The sequence below is a fragment of the Onychostruthus taczanowskii genome, unplaced genomic scaffold (genome assembly GCF_017590055.1).
Source record: "Onychostruthus taczanowskii isolate IOZ18803 unplaced genomic scaffold, ASM1759005v1 scaffold7, whole genome shotgun sequence".
In the NCBI taxonomy this organism is placed as follows: Eukaryota; Metazoa; Chordata; class Aves; order Passeriformes; family Passeridae; genus Onychostruthus; species Onychostruthus taczanowskii.
The window spans coordinates 15,382,429-15,404,348 of NW_024504786.1; the positions used below are offsets into that span (position 1 = coordinate 15,382,429).

Genomic DNA, 21,920 nt, shown 5'->3' on the forward strand with positions numbered 1-21,920 from the left:
TCATTATCCCTCCAAAAGCCAGCTGAATCAAGGACAAAATCTTAACAACATGCACATTTATGTACCTTCTTGTGTCTAAAGAATTCCGCATTTTAAAGACAAGCTGTATGTCTGCTGGTCAACATATGAAAATACTTAACTGTACATACTCTTAAGAGGTAACAGTGTACTTCCACAAACACAGAAGAGCTGAAAAAGGCTAGCAATCAGATCCTTGAACCTTAAAATAAACTTTCTTACCTGATGCTGACTGCCTCATCAAGCCAGGCATGAAGGAGAAACAGTAAAGAGAAATTTATAAGTTTTAAACAATTCAAAAGGTGTTGCATATTAAATCATAGAATCAAGTTTGAAGTGTGATAGTCAGTTGCAAGCAAGTTATATTTCTAAGTGCCTTTGGGTTTTTTGAGTAGGGAACATAGGTTAAACTTTCAAGTGGGACTTTGTGAAAAAGTTCAGCTTAAGCTCTGGGAGACATTTTTATGTTGTAACCTGTGAGGTTTTAAGCGAGGAGTTGAGTGGTGAAAAGTGGAACTAAAATGCTACTGTCTACTCCCTTTAAAAGGTTTCAATCAGTAATTCTTGAAATCTACTCAATTCCAAAGTAGTAAAGACGGGTTTCAACAAAGCTTGCCAATAAATATTAAATCTAGTCACAGTAAGATAACCAAGAAATACACAAGTGAGATGGAAACGTGAGCACTGCCTTGGGTGAATAAAATTGGTTTTGGCAGAAGGCAGTATGTAACATTTCAATGTTTATTTAAAGAATCAATATACTGAATTCTCAGTGCTTTTACTTGTAAGAAGAGGAATCTAAAAATCAGAGTTCCCTCTTTATTTGTTCTAAACTTAGTAACATTTGAAACACTTAATAAGATTTCCTACTTAAAACCCAAACATGATTCAAAAGAAAACTAGAATGTTGCTGAAAATATGATCTAACCACATTTAGCTGAAGAAACAAGTCATAAGGATTTTCAAATATCTTTCCTATAATTCAGAAAAACATTGTCAACTTGGCACCATGAAAATAGAGATTTAGAAAATAAGCCAATAAAAAAAATCAGTCATGATCTATTTAATTATAATCACATTTAACATGAAAAAAAGCAAATTAATTTGAATTCTTAAAAATTCCTGAGACTGTCCACAGCATCTAATGGGATCCCTTATCCTACTTAACAGCTGACTGCTACTTAGTGATGACTCTCCCATTGTAACAAGATCACTCCAGCTAAGGCATACAGTAGTACACTATCATTTCTTTAAAAACACTCCCACTAGCTTTTTTTGGAAAAATGCTTATCGCAGCAAATCAAGGAGCTGGAGCATCTCCAACAGAATTAGTAGGAAATATGTTGCCATTAAGGACATAAATATCAGTCCAGACAAATATTGCATCCAGCACGTATTACAATTACCTTCCCCTGTACTCAGCACTGGTCAGGCTGCACTTCAAGTGCTGTTTTCAGACCTGGGCCCCTCAGTTTAGGAGGGATGTTGAGATGCTCAGACACATCCAGAGAAGGGCAGTAAGCCTGGTGAAAGGTCTAGAACACAAGCCCTATGAGGAGCAGCTATGGACACTGGGGTTGTTAAGGCGGCACAGAAGGAGGCTTATCACTCTTGACAACTCCCTGAAAGGAGGTTATAGCAAGATAGGGGGGTTTCTCCCAGGCATCCAGCAACAGGACAAGAGGACAAAGTGTTAAGCTGTGCCAGGGGAAGTTTAGGCTGGACATTAGGAAAAAACGCTTCACTCAAAAAGAGTGCGTGGGCATTGGAATGGGCTGCCCAGGGAGGGGGTAGAGTCACTGTCCCTGGAGGGGTTTAAGGCTGGATGCAGCAGTTAGTACCATGCTCTAGTTGATAAGGTGGTGTTAGGTCATAGGCTGGACTCAATGATCTCAAAGGTCTTTTCCAACTTAGTTAATTCTATGATTCTTGCAGTTTATAAACAGATTCAATCTAATATAGCTGTGGTATCATTTATCCACTTCTCACTTCTTCGAGCAATTGCAGCAAAAAAATCTTGAAACTGGCAAGAGTAGCTCATCAGAAATCAGAGCAAGCAGTAAACTCCAGGCTGGATAATCCTATTGTAGGCCCAAGCCAGAACAGTGGTGAATGACAATATTAAATACCTGAACAGACCTAGGCTCCTTTTTCTGGCTGTGCCAGTATGGCTGCTATTCTTAAAAGTTTAAAAACCCACTGAGTTTCTGGACTGACTTTTTTTTTTCCTTTTTCCATCTACAACAGGCTTGAAAGCAACAGTCATAAGATACTACTGCATTACTTGAATCTGCCCTACTCATCATTAGCTCCTTGGAAACCAAGATTGTGTATGTGATTAATTACTGAAGTCTCCTGTTTAAGGAAACTATTACCTTTGTTTTTGAAACTCATACTTTTAAAAGGATGGCCAACATATTGCTGTACAACCTGAAATATTTATCTCAAATTAATTTTGCTGACCATACAACTAAAAAGAGATAAAACCCCTCCAGTGTGTTGTAAGTGAAAAGCCAAAGAGCAGCAGAGAATTTCCAAGACTGAGTAATTTCAGGCTTTGGGGGTTTTTTTAACAGCATTTAAATATTTGGCTTCTGTTTTAAATTGCCAGCTTCCGTAAGTCATATTCAGTCTAAGAGTAATACAAAGTATATTACAAAATCCCTATAACTGTCAGGAAGCTTAGATACATCTACAGAATAAAATCTACTGGAGCTCATCTCCAGTTGTCCACATGTTTATTTCATACTGCTCTGAATGTACTCTTAAACTTCTTGACTCAGGTTTTTATAAAAAATGTGTTTTTTCAACATTATCATTTTGAGAGTTTTCGAGCTAAAATGAAATATGATGTTAAATCAAATGTAGGTTGTATATCAGTTTTACCATAGACAAGTCTGCTGCACTGTAAACGTGACAAAGATTAAAACCAGCAACAAGTGTTCAGACCAGAAGGTTTCCAGTGAATCAGAACAGGAAACCAATAAAGCGATCAATGGGAGGTCATGACTTTTTGATCACTGCACTATATGGTTAAGTATCTGGCTTTGATCTAGTGCAGTCTAATCAAGTTTAACTTTGAAGTTAGGTATCAAATATACAATTGAAATAGCAACAGTGCTGAGGAATACCCAACTTAAATGCAACTTTGAAAAGAAGTCAGTATTTAGTAACTGTGCCAGGTTTTATCTCTTGAGGGAGTTTTTGTAAGAGCTGACAGGTTTGTTGTAGCGAGACTGTGTGCAATTCCAAAGGAAGTTCCAGGATAACAGGCCTAGGAATTTTCCTTCTACCTACTAGCTAGTTATTTATAGAAAGTTCTCAGAAACTCTTTCTACAAGAAGCTGCAATGGAAGTGTTTGTTTGGTATGAGGACACAGCAACAAAAATATTTTAAAACAGCAGTGCAATCACACTTAATGTACTGCAATTACTACAGTCAAGAAAACACCTAAATCTCTATACTCCTTCTCCCTACTGTATGCATCTATAAATACAAATGTCACTGAAACCTCAAGTATTAACTAGAATTTACTGGCTGATAGAGACTGAAAATGCACCCATTACAGGCAACAGTTACAGGAAATGAGCATTTCACACTTTTACTCTGTCATTTAAAAGCAAGACTTAAATTCAGCATTTTTAAATGGACTAAGTAACATTTCTGCCCCTGATTGCAGAAACTATTTTCATCTGTGCTGGCTGCCACTCAAATTGATAAAAGAATTTTAGGAGGTGTTTCCACCACATTTCCACTCTTTGCCTGCTTATGTTCAGGTAAGCTTACAGAGACAAACAAACTAACAGAGCAATCTTCTCCTGAGCTCGTTTTGTCCCAGAGCTGGCACCTGTGTATGGGTGATAATACACAGTTTTTGCAAGGAACAACTACTCAGATAAACCAGTAGAACCTCAATTCCTCCATTTTTCAATCCCCAGAACTTGATTTATAGGCAGAAAAACATGACGGACCCTGAAATAGCTCTAATCAATAAAGCAGACAGGTCACACAGCTTTAACACTCAAGAACATTATAATGCCATGATAAAGAAAACTTTATCTCTAATCAGTTTACTTGCTTTGGCAATCCATACAAAATTTAAAGGACATAGTGTAATTAACTATAGCTAGCTATATTTATCTCTAATGCTGCAATCAAGAACTATTACACTGCTCAGCAAGACAGATCTGGAACTCTGATGTGTAGGATGCAGTCAGGACAAAGAAGGGGGGAAATGTTTATAAAAAGAGCAATCACCAATCTTCATTTATTTTAGCACTGAATTCAGTCTGTCACTAGTGGCAGTGAAACACTTCAGATTCATACCAAAAACCATTGCCCTCATCCAAGTAAACAAAGTCATACCTGTTCCATTTAAGGACACACTACACCACTGTCCTGGTTATATTGATCACATTTAGAGGTTTTCTTCACCCTCACAAGGGATGGAAAATATTTTGTTGATGGTGTTACCAGGAGAGAAGGGAGAGGAATCAACCTTATCTGACACAAAGATGACGATTCATGGAATGAAGACCATCATTATGGAATCAATACTATCATTTAGAGCAAGTGTAACATGTCTGTGTTAATTGCACTGTGACCACACAAAGTTAATTGAATTTTAAAAATGATGGTCATAAAATATACATCTGCCTGTCAACTGCTTGAGATACTTTCTAAAGGTAGTTGCTTTATTAAGGGCAATTAAATTGGAGAAAGCACTGAATAATTAAATCTCTCAATCAGTTCAGTCTTTCAGTAATAATCTGGGTATTCTCAAGCCAATATAACATCTCTAACTCTTTTAAGGACAAACTGAGTTAAAGGAATAAAGCAATTCACTTTTCTCAAGTACAGAGTATAAATTTAACTATCCTGTGTAGACAAAGCTGCTACATTAGATTGGGTGTTTACAAACCACATGACCTCACAAACGCTATCTTATCACATCACAGGTTCCTCAGACTGACCACAACCACTTAAATCAGACTCTGCCAGCACAGAGGTTCTGTAACTTTGACACACGCTAGTAAAGCAACTACATTTTTTAGCTGTCCTTGCAAGAGCTCTATTTGTGGGGAGGGAAAAATCTGATCATCTCTTGTCCAACTGTTCTTGCAAGATATGGTAAAAGAAAAGCACATGATTTATTGTGCTATAAACTTCCACCACAAGCTGAAATGCTTACTTCGTAAATCTGAGGGCTAACATATTTCCTTTCAGGGACAACATTTCTTATCAAGTAAGAAAACATTTATAAAGAGTCACCTATTTTTAAAGCATTTGTCTAGTAAAAAGACTATTAGAAGATGTTAATGTGACTCTAGTCTGTATTGAGAAACAAGTGCTTTACAAGAGTTAATACAGGACTTTCAACCAACATTACTGAGAACTATGAAGGGAAAACAATTGACTGAAGTAAAAATTGACTGGAATAAATCCCACAAATCTTAGCTGGTTTTATCAAAGTGAGCAAGTAAAATGACAGTTTCCAAAAGACAAATGTAGTGGTGCTTGCACTACATGAAAAAGGAATAGTACACTTCTTTCACAAGAAATGGAGGGGGGGAAATAATTTGGCAAGAGACTGAGTAAAATAACATTGTATCTAATTGCAAATATTACAGAAAGTGGATGAGACCTTTTGGGCCTTCCTCGTTTTGCCTTAGTCCTGATAAAAGAAATGTTACCTATTTCTGTTCCTCAGCTACTTAAATTGAGAAAAGATCAAATTTATCACCTTCTCATTTGCGCGTATGATCTGATCCACTGCTTTCTATCACTAAGTATGACCTCAGAGAACTTGAAAAAAATTCTGGTAGGTTGAACTTTAACTAGAATTCACTTTCCCCAGTCACTCCTCATCTCCATTATGCAAAGCTACGTTACTTCAAGTTATTTGCTCTGCTTCTGAATGTAGTCTAGTGATGCACCAGATAAGAAAATATTTGATTTGGTAAGCGTTGAATTTGACTCAATGTAAACTTAATAATAAAATTAACAGAGAAAAGGAATATTGCTTCCCACTGGTATCCCATCATCAAGCCCAGATGCAATTATTATGAGAGAGATTGGAGCTAGAAATCTGCTAGAAGTGGCCAGCCCATCTTGTGCTACTCCAATGGGCCACAAGCAGTATCACAATTTTGTTCTCATCTATGGCCAATGCAGAAATCATCATTTAGCTGCTTGCAAAAACATTCCCTCATCTCTTCAGGGGACAACCTGGCTCAATCTGTGCTGGGGCCCAGAACCACTAAATGATTTAAGATTATTAGCTAACAATAAAAAATACATGAAAGAAATAATTTTACAGCTTTAAAAGACAGTTTACCTACCATATAAGTTTATGGTATTTAAGACTAAAGGAACTGTTGCTGTGGTTTAATATTTCATTCTGCATTCTATAGTGCATGGAATTTTATTTAGGTATTAATAGTGTGGTCCATATAGGTGAAATTTTTTTTAATCCTTCACACTGATGGGATACAAGTTCACTTTCCCATCTGCACTTTAGTTTCAGCAGTGAAAGCCTAGAAACCTAATGCAACTTGCAAAATGTATCCTTAATTCAGCCATATAACCAATTACTCTGTTGGTCACAACTTATACATTATTTATCCTCAAAGTCATTACTTAAAGTGTCTTGAATTTTATTTACACAAGCAAAATCTTTTAAAAGCATAGTATTTAATCTCCAACTTTTATATCTCTTTTCATTAAGCCAATCTTAAAATGTTAGCTCACCAGGAGCACGATTAGACCAAGAGATAACACCTGTATCAGAATCTTACTGACTGCATTATGTTCTTAAGCCATAATATCAGATCTATTCCTAGATAAACTATTCCTATGTGGAAATGGAAGAGTAGTAAACTACTCTCACTCACTACTTCTTCGATGAGCCATCAAGTTTTCAGAGACTGAAATGGGAAATATCTTTAAAGACACCCCATTTTCTGCACTGTCAATATGCAAGAATTTAATCTCTGGAATTTCACTTAAAGGTACTATTATAAAGTCTTCTAAATGCCTGAAAATTATTTTGGCAGAATAGTAATGCTCCAGTTATTTGTCTTCTTGTTCTTACTTGCCATCTTGTTCTTTTGCATCAGCCATGCTGAGATATCATTAACTGGACAAGTTGCAGTTTCTAAATGTTGGACTGTGTGTCACACTAACACCAGAATTTTGGTTTTCATTCAAATATCAAACACACCTACATAAGATTTGCACATCCTGCTTGCTTCTTCTCAAAATATTGTAACTAATTATTTGTCAAGAGGATATCTCATTAGAAAGAAACGGCTAGGAGAAAACTCTGTATTCTCCCTCTGAAATTGGTCAATAGCAGATGCACACACCAAAAAAAAAAAAAAAAAAAGGACAAAACATGTAGTGGTACTTTCATAATATTCTTCCTAAACGCCAGCAATCATCTCTCTAAATTCCTGGTGGGTGGAATAGTTCATGCAGATGCACAGATGCCATAGTAAAACTGAAAAATGGGCTATCTTCAACATCCACATTCCTTCTTTCTAAGGAAAAGATGTCTGAAATAAACGAAGTGCTGTACGTTCTGTATGTTGCTGCTGCCTTCATAAAGCTGGCCTCTAACACAGACAGCCAATACACATCCACAATCCCAAATGGTAGAGGCTACTTGCTTTGGTACAAGCAACACATTAGGCAAAATTCAGCTTTTAATATGAAAACTGTCATAAGATTAAACCAAATCTACGTTTGAAATACTATAGTACATAAAGATAAAAACCTAAAGAAATTTTACAGCAAAAACCAATACACATATTCCAAGAGCAACAAAAATCACCTAACAGTGCGACAGAAGCAAACTTTGTAAAATTTCACGTGAAACAAACTTAAGCACTTCAGTCCTAAATCACAAAGTCTGAAAGACTGGAAACCACTTGCTTTTGTCTCCAAAGGTGTCTTGTGGTCTGCCAGTGTAGTTTGTGGGTAAGCACATCAATTCTAATCTTTTGTACCACCCCTGTAATCTAGGTAACACATACAAGCCTTGCAACATCCAACAGGAAGCAGAAGCAGCTGCTGGATAATATATATACAGTGACTGCACATACAGAGAGGCAGTGCATGAAATGCAGAACTTCAGCAGTTTATAAATCATTTAATTCCATTCAGTTTGAATTAAAAGGAAAAGGTGGGAAACTACAAACAACATCCTCCTTGTTTCTCTAGAATATGATTTGTGTTTAAAAGAATAACAGCTTGTTCAATAGTCATAGTTTTTCTTAAGTCTTCAAATTTACTTAATGGAAACTTGTAACAGGCCAAACTTGCAATGTATTCATTTCCACATAGCTCAACAGCTTTACTTCAGCACTACCTACTTAGTGATCTATTCTCTTGAACAGTAAAAATGTTTCATACAAGTTGCTTTCACATAACATTGCTGTATCTAACCAAGGCAACTTCTGTGAAATACTAGCAATCCTGGTGCAGCCTGAAAGTAGCTAAGCACAGGACAACCTTAAAGGGTCTGTGTGCTCAAGCCATTTATGTTACATCAGTTAAAGCACGTGAACTGGGAGGTCAAGTGACAGAACAGACTGATCACTAGACCTTATTTCTCCTGTGCCAAACAGAGGGCAGACAAGCTTCTGTACTTACTGACAGGAGTAACAACAGCTGCTTCACTGAAGCTGCAGCCTATTGGTGCTGCACAATGAGAAAGCATTTTAAGTTAAAATCTTGCTAAGCTAGAAGTCAAGAATGCTGCAGAGATACCTTTAAGAATGGGGGTGAAAAGGAAAAAGAAGGAAAATGCTTGCTGGAAAGACTTCAATTAATGAAAAGAAGAAATGGCAACTGAACACGAGATTCTGAAAAGGCAGAGTGTCTAAGGCTGGTACAAATTGAAAGCTCTCAAAGAAGTTTACATCATGACATCATGTTTGTGATGATCCTCAACATTTCAGGTTTTCACAAGAGTTTCAGCCTTCAACAATAAAGTAATAAGTCACAACCACCTAACAACTTTGTGCCAAATATATCACAAACTCAGCCAATAAAGAGGAAAGGAAGTACAGCACTTAATATACATGACTGATCATGGGATTAGCTACTGGCTAACTAGAAATACTTCAATCTGAGTGTCCTTTCATTATGCATCAGCTGTTCTTTGGATACTGATAGGTTGTGTAAAAGATTATAGGACAGCTGTCAGTAACTTTCTAGCAAATGAGTATAAAACCAGATATGTTTACTAAAATTCAAAACGCAAATAAGTAATAATTGAACCACATGTATTTGATTTCTGAGGGGAGTTATGGTTGCACTGAGGAATTCAAGAATTAATTCACTATTTTACATAACATTACAAATTATACTTCATATTTATATTCTAACCCATATTTGGTTGTTCAAATCAGTGTAAAGAAAGAGGTGCATGTAAATAGACTTAAGACAATCTGTACAGACCCACAGAACTGTAAAGGTTGGAAAAGGCCTCTACAGAGTCCAACCATTAACCTAACACTGCAGTGTTCATCAGTAAAGCAGAAGTTTACAGAAGTCTAGAGCCTAGTAGAGCAGAAGTTGACAACTTCTGGTTGTAATGTTCTCAAAGCTCCACATTTTCTCTGTTCTTCTCAAGTGTTTATCAACTACATGTTTAAGACTTAAGTAGTTAATATTCAACTCAGCTTACCACGCTACAGAAATCCTCTGGTTAGGTATAAAAGAAATCAGGCACACAGCTTGTTAGAACAAGCCAAAAATCAAATAGTTCCATTTATAGTTATTTTGCAGTGTTTGAATGTTAAGAAAAAAAGGCATCTTTTTCTATTTAATTACCATATACATTTAATACCAGTGGGGCTCATCAGTTCAGTTTTGGGTGCCATACTGCTGATTTCCAGTATGTGCAGTTTTATTCAGTAACAGGAACACAACTTGAATTTACTACAAATAAGTCTTCCAATAACATTATTTGAAGACTGACTGTAGCATTACTATTCCTAGGTGAGTAATAAAAGCAGCTGAAATTTATCCTTTTGGCTGCAAGCTGCATTATTCTTAAGAAGCATGCAAAATTTTGAGCTCAGCAAAAGATGACCAAAATTAATTTTATTTTTCAGAAGTTGTTTATACTTACAAAAACTTCCAAACAATTGCACTTTGTAGTCTGAATCCATTGGTTCATTTAATTTGATTGATGCATTTGTTACAGCATGCAGACTTCCAACACATAGCTGATTTAGGCTATCACATTGGAATGAGTGAGAGAAATATCTGAATACTAAGGGCCAAACTCTTCTCACCCTGAAAGTCACGAGATGGTACAGCAGCAGCTTGTTGCACCTCTACCACAGCAAACTCCCAACCCCAACCCACCTTTTAGTGAAGAATTCACCCTCAGACACTGCTTAGTAATAGTGACTCTCTGCTGTCCTTACTGGTGTTCCTCTCTGATACTCTAGATTTCCCTGTGCCTGGCTACTAGCCTGCTTTGCAAACACTGATGGAACAGTAGACCTCTCACAAGAATTCTGCAATTAGGATGGATCATGCTGTTGCCACAACTTGGTATCATCGCCATCTGATGGACAATATCAGAGAATTGAATTCAAGTATATAGCTCCTCCAGGCTCCACTGACACATTTACATTCATACTGCTGGCCAAAGGCATGCAATAGTGTTCATCCCAAGGCCAGAAGATGAACTTAGTCAGCAGTTACTTGTATTCAATGCAAGATTTGGTCACAATTTTGTTCCGTTCTTCAGATGGAGAACCTGCAACTTTTCTGGTGTAAAAATCTGTAAAATTGCAGTGCTGGAGAGGCAAAAAAAAGTTAAATAAGCACAATCAACATTGATGGCCATGCCAAGACATTTCAACTTGTTTAACACATATCAATCCCACCCTTACCTTAAATTATAAGTTTTGCTTTAATTAACATTTCCATTTATGTGCAGTTTAAAGTTACACAATTACAATGTATTAGAAGGTAACCATACAGTCACCAAGAGCTCTGTTCCTTTTCCAGTGCCTTTTACATGCTAACCAGCTGGGAGATTGTGGTCAGCATGTCACATACACCATCACCCTATCTTCAGGAAGATGCATTTGCAAATGTGTAACGTTTCTTTTAGCTTTTGCAGAAGTAGAATCAGAAAGCAGCTAGCCAAAAAACAAAGAACATGGCCATTAATGGATGTATGCATGAAGACACTTCAGCGCAGATTTAAGGAAGTTGTTTATTTAACTGGCATTGACTGAATTAAACTTCTAACATTTAGCAGATGAGACCAAACATTTTTGCCTCTTCCTGTTGCCATTTTCTTCAGATATTGCTTTTTTGACGAAACACTGCTTTCCCTCTTAAGATTTTATTTAAAAACTAGACAAATAAATAGGCAACAGTAAGGGGGAAAGGGAAAAATAAGTCATTAGTAAACAAAGACTTCCAGGCCTGAATATAGTCTGTGTAAAGAAGCATGCAGAATGCTGCCAAGGTAGCACACGCCTATTACATACAGAGTTTCATAAAATGATAGAATGATTAGTCAGAAAAGATCTGTAAAATCATCAAGTCAAGCCATTTCTTCTTATTGTTCCTATATATCCTAGAATAATTTCCTTCCTATAGTGTTTACCTAGCTTGGAAATTAAAAATTTAGCCACCACAAAGCACATAGCTGAAAGAGGAATGCTCTTCTACATGGAATTACTCAAACTCTGCTATTGTTGAAATGCATGCTCTTCACAGCGTTTCCTTTCAGCCAAATTGAAATGCTGATAAAGATTTGACTAGAATGAACTGTTTAGGAAATCACTGGTATTACTTAGAGTTATCATTATTCTGTGAGCTTATGAACATCTTCTCTTATCTTCTTTCCAACCTGTTCACATTAACTTATACACATTAAAGATGTACGATTTGCCTGCCTTCATGACAATTCAGTTGCTCAGCCAGGCACATAACAGATGATTGTACAGAGAAAATTATGCAACAGCTTTCCAAGAGAAATTCTACTTTTCCCCCAAAGCAGTGTTTCTTACCTTTAAACCTACAGTGAGCAGAGGAAAAAGTCAGAACAGTGCCTTATTTTGTTCATAATGCAAAAATACACTAAATATCTGGCTTTCTGGGAATTCTTCAAGCAAGCAACAAAGAAAACTAATTAGAGTGCTTTAATGGAGAAAGCCAGGTTATTGATTTTTAAATCTGTTTTTAAGTGAGCTTAATGATTGGTAAAGGTGCTGGACTGATGACCCTAGAGACTATCCTCCATCTATAGCATAGTGATCTATAGCATAGACAACATTCCAAGATCCTCAACTGTGTTATAAGTCTCAAGGATTGATCCTAAAAGCTTGGATCTACTCAGATTGTTATGAAAACACTATCTACACTTAAAGAAAGGATGTGTTTATTTAATAAAAGCAAAAAGGCAACAAACAATTAGGTTGAATTGGTGGTTTTAAGCAACACTCTCAGAGCTGTGTATGAAAAGGCTAGAAAGAGACTCTACTGCAAAGATGACCAGGCATTTTGCACATGTGGAGTATTAGGTAAAGACATTTCTTCACAATGCAGCATAAACTGAAATGAGCCAGTGAGCACAGGAGTTACATAAGCCATTTCGGTTTCAAGCCCTTTTGATCTTTTTAACTAACAGAAAGTTACTACAACTATCAGAGCAAGGAAGTTTGAAGACAGAAATTTCATCGATTGAAGGTTTTGGCAGTTTAAAAGTTAAAAATCTGTTAACTGATATTAAGCAAGCATCCTTTTTTTTTTTTTTTAAGCAATCTCAGTATACTACCACATAAAATTCATCCTCGCAACAGCAAGACCCAGAAAATTTGCACATGAATTCTTCTACTTACACAAGTGAGGTTTAGTTTCTAACTATAGTGGCCTTAACAGGTGCAGCAAATAAAGACATCAAGGGGCTTATTTTCATATATGCAGTTCCAAATGGAGTAAATGCAACACGAATATGATCAACTAATGAAATTAAGGAAAAAGCCAAGATGGATCATAAATGCCAATCTCATTTAATGTCAAATTACAAAAGTAATCACTATTTTATTCTCTTACATTCCAAGATAAAGGCAAGATTCATGTATAAGAGTTTTATTGCATTCATTTAAAATAATGTACTTCAGCAAAAACAGGCACTGAAGATGTAATAAGTATTAAATAAATAAAACCTGCCACAGGTGAAAGGACAAAAGGTACAAGTGATCAGGGACTGCAGTATAATATCACTCACCTCATGATGCAGCTCAGCTATCTGATCTTTCAGTTCTCTGATGTACTGGTTAGAATCAGATTTATTAAGCTGCCCTTGAATTTTTCCTTCTTCTTTCTGTTTTGGTTAAAAAAGGAATCATATTCAAATTATTCAAAGATCTACTATATTCAAAATCTTATTTTAACTGTCTGCATATTTTTGTCACGAACAGAGGCTATCCCCAGATACCACCCAGCACTTTCATTTGGTTGAAGTTACAGCAGGTATCTAGAGGTGACAGTGGCTCAGACCAAGGTAACTCTCTTAATAGTACAAGGCAGGATTTTATGGATGAGCACAAAGAAGTAACAGCTTCACAGGTGGAATCCACATCCTATGTACATCAAAATACATTTGAGTAAACCACTCCTACAGAACACTGTCAATACATGGAACACAATGTATTTTATTTTCACTAATGTAAAATTCACATTTAGCAATAAGACATTTTCTTTTGTCTCCAGTTAAACAATTCTTTCCTTGCATTGTGGGACACACACTGGGAAACACTACATATTTCAAGCTTTTGTCCTGTAAGAAGAATTGTAACACCCAAAATATTGTGGTATTTGTCATGTAGGAGTTCCAGATAGTATAAATGAATGTCCCCTAATACCAATGCTTCAAGAGGTATACAGAAAAACTGGCAAATATAAAACAAAATAAAACAAACAAAACAATAGATTAAGATGAATATGACATTTCCCTAATTTGGCAATCAAATGCAGCTCCTATATTTCAGAATGCTTGAAAAGACTTCACTTGCACTGAATGCCTGCAGCACTGGTTTCCATCTTGTCCCTAAAGGGAATCCTAATGTGACTGAACCAAACTTGGCAGATCTGAGATAAATAATCACCCTGATGAGGAATGCACTCCATGTCTTCTACTTGCTACTAATAAAATGCAGAACAGCTCTGCTCTTGCCTTTTTCTATCTAAGTAATTTGTGAAGCAGCCACCAGCTCTAGAGAGTGCAAGCACCTTGGTTTTATAAAATTCTTTACCTTGACTGTAAATCACATACAAGCAATGTATTACAGAAATAAAAATATAATGGGAATATCTTGTTTTTCTACCTATAGCTCATTTTGCTGAAATTTTAATTACACTCGAAGAAAGCAAATTTACTTCAACAGCCAAATTGATAGTCATTAGCAAAGAGAGGTTAAACACCTTTTAGAATGAAAAGTGTTAACTATTCATCAAAGTATAAGACAAAAAGCTTTAATGGAGAGGTTCCTTTAAAATATCTCTCTGAAATATAAACCCCAGGACAAAACTATGAGGAGAGATAACATGCTACCTTCCAAATCCTTTTGCTGGGTGGAGAGAAATATCTAGAACACTGTCAGTATTGGCAATATCGAAGCAATATCTCTTTTTTTCAGGCTTTGTTTTTCTTGCAGTGAGGTATGCATCACAAAATTACTCAAAAAATAATTTTTTTGAAGCAGTAACATTTAGCAGGTTGGGTTTGGCACACAAATAGCTGGAAGCTGTTAGCATATATCATATGGTAATTCCACACTTCCATTACATTTAAGTGGTGTTATGGTTACTTTTTATTCTAAGAATAACATTGTAAAGACTACAATGCAGATATTACAGAAAAATGCCTATTTGCTCATGGAAGAACTGTAGCTACAGTCAGTTAGAGCTGAATGGAAGGCATAAGCTTGGCTTGCAAGATGCCCATTATTACTGCAAGACAAGTAAGTTTCAGTTTTCCTTTCAGAACTACAGATTTTGTAGAGCTAGCAATTCATCAAAAAAAAAGTAACCCTGCAATGGCATTTTCTACAAACATACTTTTAAAAAGGTCATGCTGTAACTTCCTCTTGCAACATTCAAAATGCAAGTGATCAGAAGCTGATCCTTTCAACTTGCTGGAAAAAAAATGGTCTTCCTAGTTAAATCATCCCATGTTCTGTGGGCTACCAAGTCTGTCTACAGTGGATAAATTGGAAGGATAACATAAAAAAAAAATTACAACAAGATATCAGAGTCTTCTTTACAGCTGCTGCTCATCCCTGGCCAACAGAAAAGTATAGTCGACTAAGTTGACCATGCCATTGTCTTTTAAAGATCCTTCTGCAAGTGTGGTAGCAAACCACTGGAAAACATGCAGGAGTCAGACACACAGCATTAAAATATATTTTAATTTCTATCAAAAAAATCTAATTTAGAGAATAAATAATAAGTAGACAGCTGAAAGCTTACCTACATATCTAATGAACAAAAAAGTTTTATCTGTCACATTATGATTTTTAAGTTACCCAATATTCTTTAATACTGTGAAATGAGTCTGATGTTTCTCATCAATACATACATTTTTATACAAGTACAAACTATTATTATGATCTTCTAAATTGTTTCACCTTCCAGTGACATGTCATGTTAGAACGTAATCTGAACTTAATGCAAATAATTCCCACCTTCTGATGAGCATTCATTAATCAAAGGCAAATTTGAATGTGAGGAACTTAAATTTGGTAGTAATATCCTTTAACAGTAGTTTTTCATTAGGGGAACTTGACACCATCACCCCTCAGCTTCCTTTTCTCCAAACTAAATTAAGTCCAAAATCCTTAGCCACTCCTCACAGGACTTTCTTTTCATCCCTTTCACCAGCCTTATTACCCTCTGCACACATTCAAGGACCTTCTGAAATAGTGGAGCCCAGGACTGCACACAGTAGTCAAGGTGAAGCCATACTACCAGTTACCACAGCTGCACTGACATAAGAAAAATTAAATTGCTTTCATGCAGCTTAATTTTATTTAATGCTTCCTACTGTGGCATTTACTTTAGTAGGAACTGGACATTTAACTCTGCATTACTTGTATCCTATGCTTGAATGGTTTTGGACTACTGTGCTTGAGCAGCTCTGTACTTCTGAGGAAAGCACTCAAATCAACAGTATGGGTTCAAAACTGAATGTTAAGACTCCACTTACAATTTAGAAGTCTTTAAGGTATGAATGCCACACCTTTTTAAAGAGAATAGTAATCTCCATGTTAAATTTTTTTAAATCTAGAGTCATTCACATAGGATGCGGGTTGCTGGCTCGGTTTTTGGTGGTTGAGAGTGAGGGGGAGCACTATTATAACAAATCTGTGATATTTGGAGAAGAAGTCACAACACAAAAACTACCTGGTTGCTAGGCAAATCATATTAATTTAAAATTTAAAATTAATATACAGAGAAAAAAAATCAGAGAACATATAAATAAGCAAAGTGTGGGTATTATCAGAATTGCAAAATACTGAAAGCTGACCAATTCTAGAATGTAGGAATTTGTTTAAAACATCCTGCAGTCACATGTGAATGACTCTCTACACCCACATCCCTGGCATACTGCATCTGTGTATTGGCACCACTGCAGTGCCTACCTCCTCTTCCCAAAAGGATTTTTAGAAAAGCAATGCCAATTGGTGTTACGCTGTAATTAAAGATGCATCATCCTGATTTCACTGCTTTTCAAGATTTTTAACTGCTCCTTTTTAGTCTCTTCTGACAGACCAGCTCCAACAGCACCACAAGGGTTAGAAATCTGTATCAGGGTAACAAACACTCTCGTGGCAGCTATCACCTCTACCCTAGGGACAGGTGCTTGTAGCAGTGTACTCAGCCAATACACAATCCAACCCCCTGGCCCAGAGGTTGTGTATATAGTGGGAGTAGCACGGGCAGCGAAGCAGGAAATGAACTCTATAGATCAAAAAAAACCTGCTGCTAAAACACAACTCACTTAGGCCCCTTCACAGTTTTGGAAGCTCTCACCTCTCTCATCCTGCTGCGAAGTAGTAGAGTGACTGTACTTGTGTGCATACTAAGAGTTACACTCAAGAGCTCTTGAGAAGAAAAATCTACACTCCAAAAATTTTCTCCTTAAAATGAGAAAATATTCTCCTCGCCAAAAACTATCAACTGAGAACCATGGTTTTCATATCACACTTAAATCCTCTTTTGTCTGGCTTTCTAGGAAAAAAGCATCTTGCAAAGAAGCAACAGCTAGTCTCAAAAAGCCACCTGATGCTACTGAGAACTCCTGAACACGTGGAGACCTTTCAAACTCATTTAGCGTCAGGCCAGGATGTATAGCTGGCAACACGAGTGCAGGGACAGACTGCTTAAAAAAAAAAAAAAAGTTGATTTAAAATATCTGAAACCATTACTGTATAATGGCCTCCCAAAATCAAGTTTAGAACTCATAATAAGAAAGGGTTTATACAACGAATAAATAAATCACCAGAAAGCACCTGAAAAACACTGGAGGCCTTAAGCCGGCTTTTGCTGTTTGATCAAAGTTTAAGATACAGAAGACCAGTGTAATCAAATTCCAGCTGCAGGTGTTTCATCCCAAGAGGAGTGCAACTTTTCTAAAACACTCAATTAGCACATCAGATAGGAAAGGAAATATACATACAAATAAAATAAGCTGTTTTAAATAATAAGAAAACATCTAGGGTTGTTTTCATTTTAATAACTGTGAACTTAAAAACACAGGAAAAGAAAAGTTTACACAGGCAGTCAAACTCCAGGCACAATAGACAACTGTCTGTTTGTCAGATAACATCTCTACTAAAAATCACTGGAAGATAGGATGTTTCCCTAACACACTTAATTTGATCTTTTCTGACTTCGAAATATTTTCTTGGTAACAACTTGTCTCTTTTCAGGAGAGGCTTTAAAACTCTTACTTCATGGCAAAAGACACCGCATTAAAAATGTAAATGAAGTATATTCAGAAGGGTAGATGTGGTAACTAGTGTCCTTTCAGTGACTTTACAGTGACTCATTCTAGACTTTCAAAAACACATCACTAACATCACACACCACTATTGATAAGAGTAAAAAAGGGTTTCCTGTAACTTGAAAAGATGGAAACAATTTCTTTACTGAACAGTCAGTACTTGGAAAAGTTATTAAACAGAGGTCATAGAAAGGCTTCATTCTAAAGAAATAGTGCTAAGAGTTTAAGCTGTGGGGAGATTACTAGCACAATCATGGATTTCCTTTACAGTTGTTCTCAAAGCTGCTTTGACCGGGTTAGAGATAGGGTAAATGTGACAAAATTCTCTGAATCTGCCAGGAAACACAGCAGGAAGAAGTGATGTTGCTGTCTGTCCAGATCAACCTAACAAAAAGAAGAATTAATTCTTATGGATAATTTTTTACTTTAAGAATACTCAGATGTAAAATTAGTTTTTCATTTTACAAGTATTCTCCATCCTGCCCAACTCATGGATAATTTTAAGAGAATACTACATGTTGCCAGCCTGCATATAAATGGAGGGAAAGAAATTAAGCTGCCAAGCAGGGGCTACAGCTGCCCCACTTTGCTTCCTCAACCTGCCTACGCTTCCACTGGTCTACTGCTCCTCACCCTAGGCAGTGAGTGACTGCAGCTTGTAACTGATGCAACCTTGCCTGAATTTTTCTATTCTTCTTTCAATTACTGTAGGGAAAAACTTAAAAAACCAAAACCAAAACAACATCAATGGACCAACAGGACCACCCATATGCCACCAGAAGGAACACTTGCTAATTATTAGGCCAGAAATATTTCCTTGCTGCAGTTTGAAGCTCCCAGTTCAGCTGAATGAAAACAAGAAACACTATCTTCCTGAGGAAGCAAACCTGAAGCTTTGGCTCTTTTAATTTTACGAAAGGATGAAACATAGAGGATCACACTGCATGCAACCTGACCAGGACAAGCTAAGCTGCACCTTGAATATTGTGTTCAGTTTTGGGACCCTCACACAAGATAGACACTGAGGTGCTGGAGCATGTCCATAGAAGGGTGAGAGAGCTGGTTTGGAGCCTAGGGCCTATGAGCAGCAGCTGAGGGAGCTGGGGGTTATAGCAAGGTATGGATCAGTCTCTTCTCCCAGGTAGCAAGTGAAATGACATAAGGAAGTGGCCTCAAGTGGCCTCAGGTGAGACTTAGATGGAATATCAGGAAAAATTTCTTTATGGAAAGGGCTGTCAAACATTGGAACAGGCTGCCCAAAGAAGTGGTTGAGTCACCATCCCTGAAGGCATTAAAAGACATGTAGATGTGTCACTTAGGATCATGGTTTAGTGGTGGACTTTACAATGCTGGGTTAATAGTTGGACTCCATGATCTTAAAGGTCTTTTCCAACCTAAATGATTGTATGATTCTATGTAAGCTTCTCCCCAGTGTGGAAATACAAAAAATAGCAGCCCAATCATCCAAAAACCAATCCTTCATCTGTTAATAAATTGCTCAAATGTCCTGTTCAAAGCTCAGAAACCTGCTAAATATGTCCAAGTCATTTTAGGGAAGGGATGCCATCCAGAGACACCTGAACAAGCTTTAGGAGTCGGCTCATGGGAACCTCATGAGGTTCAATGTGTCTCAGTGGAAGGTGCAACACCTGGGTCATGGCAAACGCCAGTATCAATAGAGGCTGGAGATGAACGAATCAAGAGCAGCCTCACCGAGAAGGACTTGAGGGTGCTGGTGGCAGAGAGACTGGACATGAACTGGTAATGTGCACTTGGAGCCCAGAATACCAAATGTGTCCTGGGCTGCATCAAAAGCAGTGTGGCCAGCAGCTCAAGGGAGGGGATTCTGCCCCTCTGCTCCACACTTGTGAGACCCCCACCCGGGGGCTGTGGGGTCCCCAGCACCAGAACAACATAGACTCAGTATCATGAGTCCAGAGGAGGCCATGACGATGATCAGAGGGCTGGAGCACTTCTAGGAAGACAGGCTGAGAGGTGGGGCTGCTCAGCCTACAGAAGAGAAAGGTCCAGTGAGACCTTAGAGCCCTTTCCTAAGGCAGCTAGCAGAGAGCTGGAGAGGGAGTTTTGACAAGGGCATGTAGTCACAGGACAACAGGGAATGGCTTTAAACTGAAAGTGGGTAGATTGAGAGTGGAAGAAAGGACGAGAGAGTGGAAGAGTAGGAAGAAGTTCTTTACTGTGAAGATGGTGAACAACCTAGTTTAGGGAAAGTGTCCTGCCCATGGCAGAGAGATTGGAAAAAGATCTTCAAGGTTCCTTGCAATCCAAGCCATTCTGTGATTCTATATTTACCTCCCAAACATAAGCTCAACTGGCAAGTGAGAGAAAAATAAAGACATGATAGAGGAGTAAACAAATGCTGACAGAGTAAACCTTTGTTTCCACATAACAGGCTTATAACATCAGGGTTTTTCTTTGTCACTTCTGGGGCTTAGGTATGTGCAACATAAGTTAAACTTCAGTTACAGTTCAATTCCATGCTATTTCTGCATGGAAAGTCTAAAAAAAGACAGAATATCCATCATGTGTTGGACAACTCACTGCATTTCAATATACTTACACAAAAGTTTAAAAGCTCAGCATCATGAACTGAATGCTCAAACAAGACAAGGTGACATTTAGAATATATTAAGAAATAACTTCTTAACAACATAATAAGCTGACAACTTCTTGCAGAATTACATCTATTATTGATAGTTCACTCTCCATCCCTGTAATTATTACTAACCAAAACTAAGAATGACCCAGAAACTGTGATTTAAATCTAGCATGTGTGTGTGTGTGATGTCAGATCAGTTCTTATGTGGGAGTAGTGATACTCTGCATTACAAATTTAACATCACTGTCTTGCACCTACACCTACATAAACTTTTAAAAGAAAAACTTGCAATTTAGGTTAATCGTTGCTATCGCCCATGGGGACCTGGCAATGAATCCCTTGAGCTTCTTAGAAAAGCACCACCCCCTTCAAAAAAAAAAAAAAAAAAAAAAGCTAACTCTCCCCTACAACAAAAACTTATTGTCACAGATCTGAGATGTGTTTGTCTAAAAAATGTCCCTGCACACCTATACCAGAGCGTTAACTTCCTCCCTTCATTTTTATCAGCTTTGAAACAGCATGACAAGCAGACTTATTTGTGATGCACTGTGCCTCTGTACTTAAACCCTGGTGCCTATGCTCCAAGACTGGCTAAATACATTTCTAGTATTAAATACTGCATTTCAAGTCATTAAGGCAAGTTCTGATTAAATGGGCCTCTATTCCCCACATCAGGTGACAGCAATTACAGCTGTCACCTGATTACAAGCTGAACAGAAGAGAGTGGGAGGCAGCTCTTTCTCCAGGGAAGAAGAAGTTATCTAGACTTTCAACCTCCTTTAAAATTTGCTTTTGTTTAAGCCCTATTATCAATTGCATGTTTTATGCTTGAAAAGCTTTGGGAATTCAGGATTTCCAGCTCCTTTATTACATTTCTTTTGGTGCAGGTGTTTCAAAGGCTTTTGAGCATGAGTACCCAAAAAGGAAGCTTTGATCATAAGTTTTGTATTTGCTGGCAAAACACACTGGAGAAAAATATCTCCTTAGATTTAAAAAGAACCACAGACATCTATCACAGTTCAATAAAAGCAGTTCAAGTAATGTCCACAGTGTCAAAAATAAAAAAATTAACATTAGCAGAACTTAATTCTGCTAAATTGTTTGTTTTAAATACTTTAAAGTTCACACCTAAAATCTGTATTTCACAATTGAAAAAGTTATCTTTCCTGCTAGAGTAAGTTTGAGATGTTCACCAAAAACCTAAACAGCGCAAACTCATCAAATGAACGGGA

The 21,920-nt window shown here is 37.2% G+C and overlaps 1 protein-coding gene across 14 annotated transcripts in view; it reads right to left on the reverse strand.

Moving 5' to 3' along the window:
* The window catches only part of EVI5 (ecotropic viral integration site 5), a 74,037-nt gene that overhangs the window by 5,423 nt on the left and 46,694 nt on the right, over positions 1-21,920 (reverse strand). For 11 of the 14 annotated variants that reach the window (XM_041421347.1, XM_041421342.1, XM_041421345.1 and 8 more), the window contains one exon: positions 13,290-13,385. In XM_041421347.1, coding sequence (XP_041277281.1) covers positions 13,290-13,385 — 96 coding nt within the window. Of the gene's footprint in view, positions 1-240; positions 251-10,701; positions 10,840-13,289; positions 13,386-21,920 lie in introns of those variants that run through there. The other 3 variants (XM_041421352.1, XM_041421354.1, XM_041421350.1) reach the window with 2 other exon arrangements.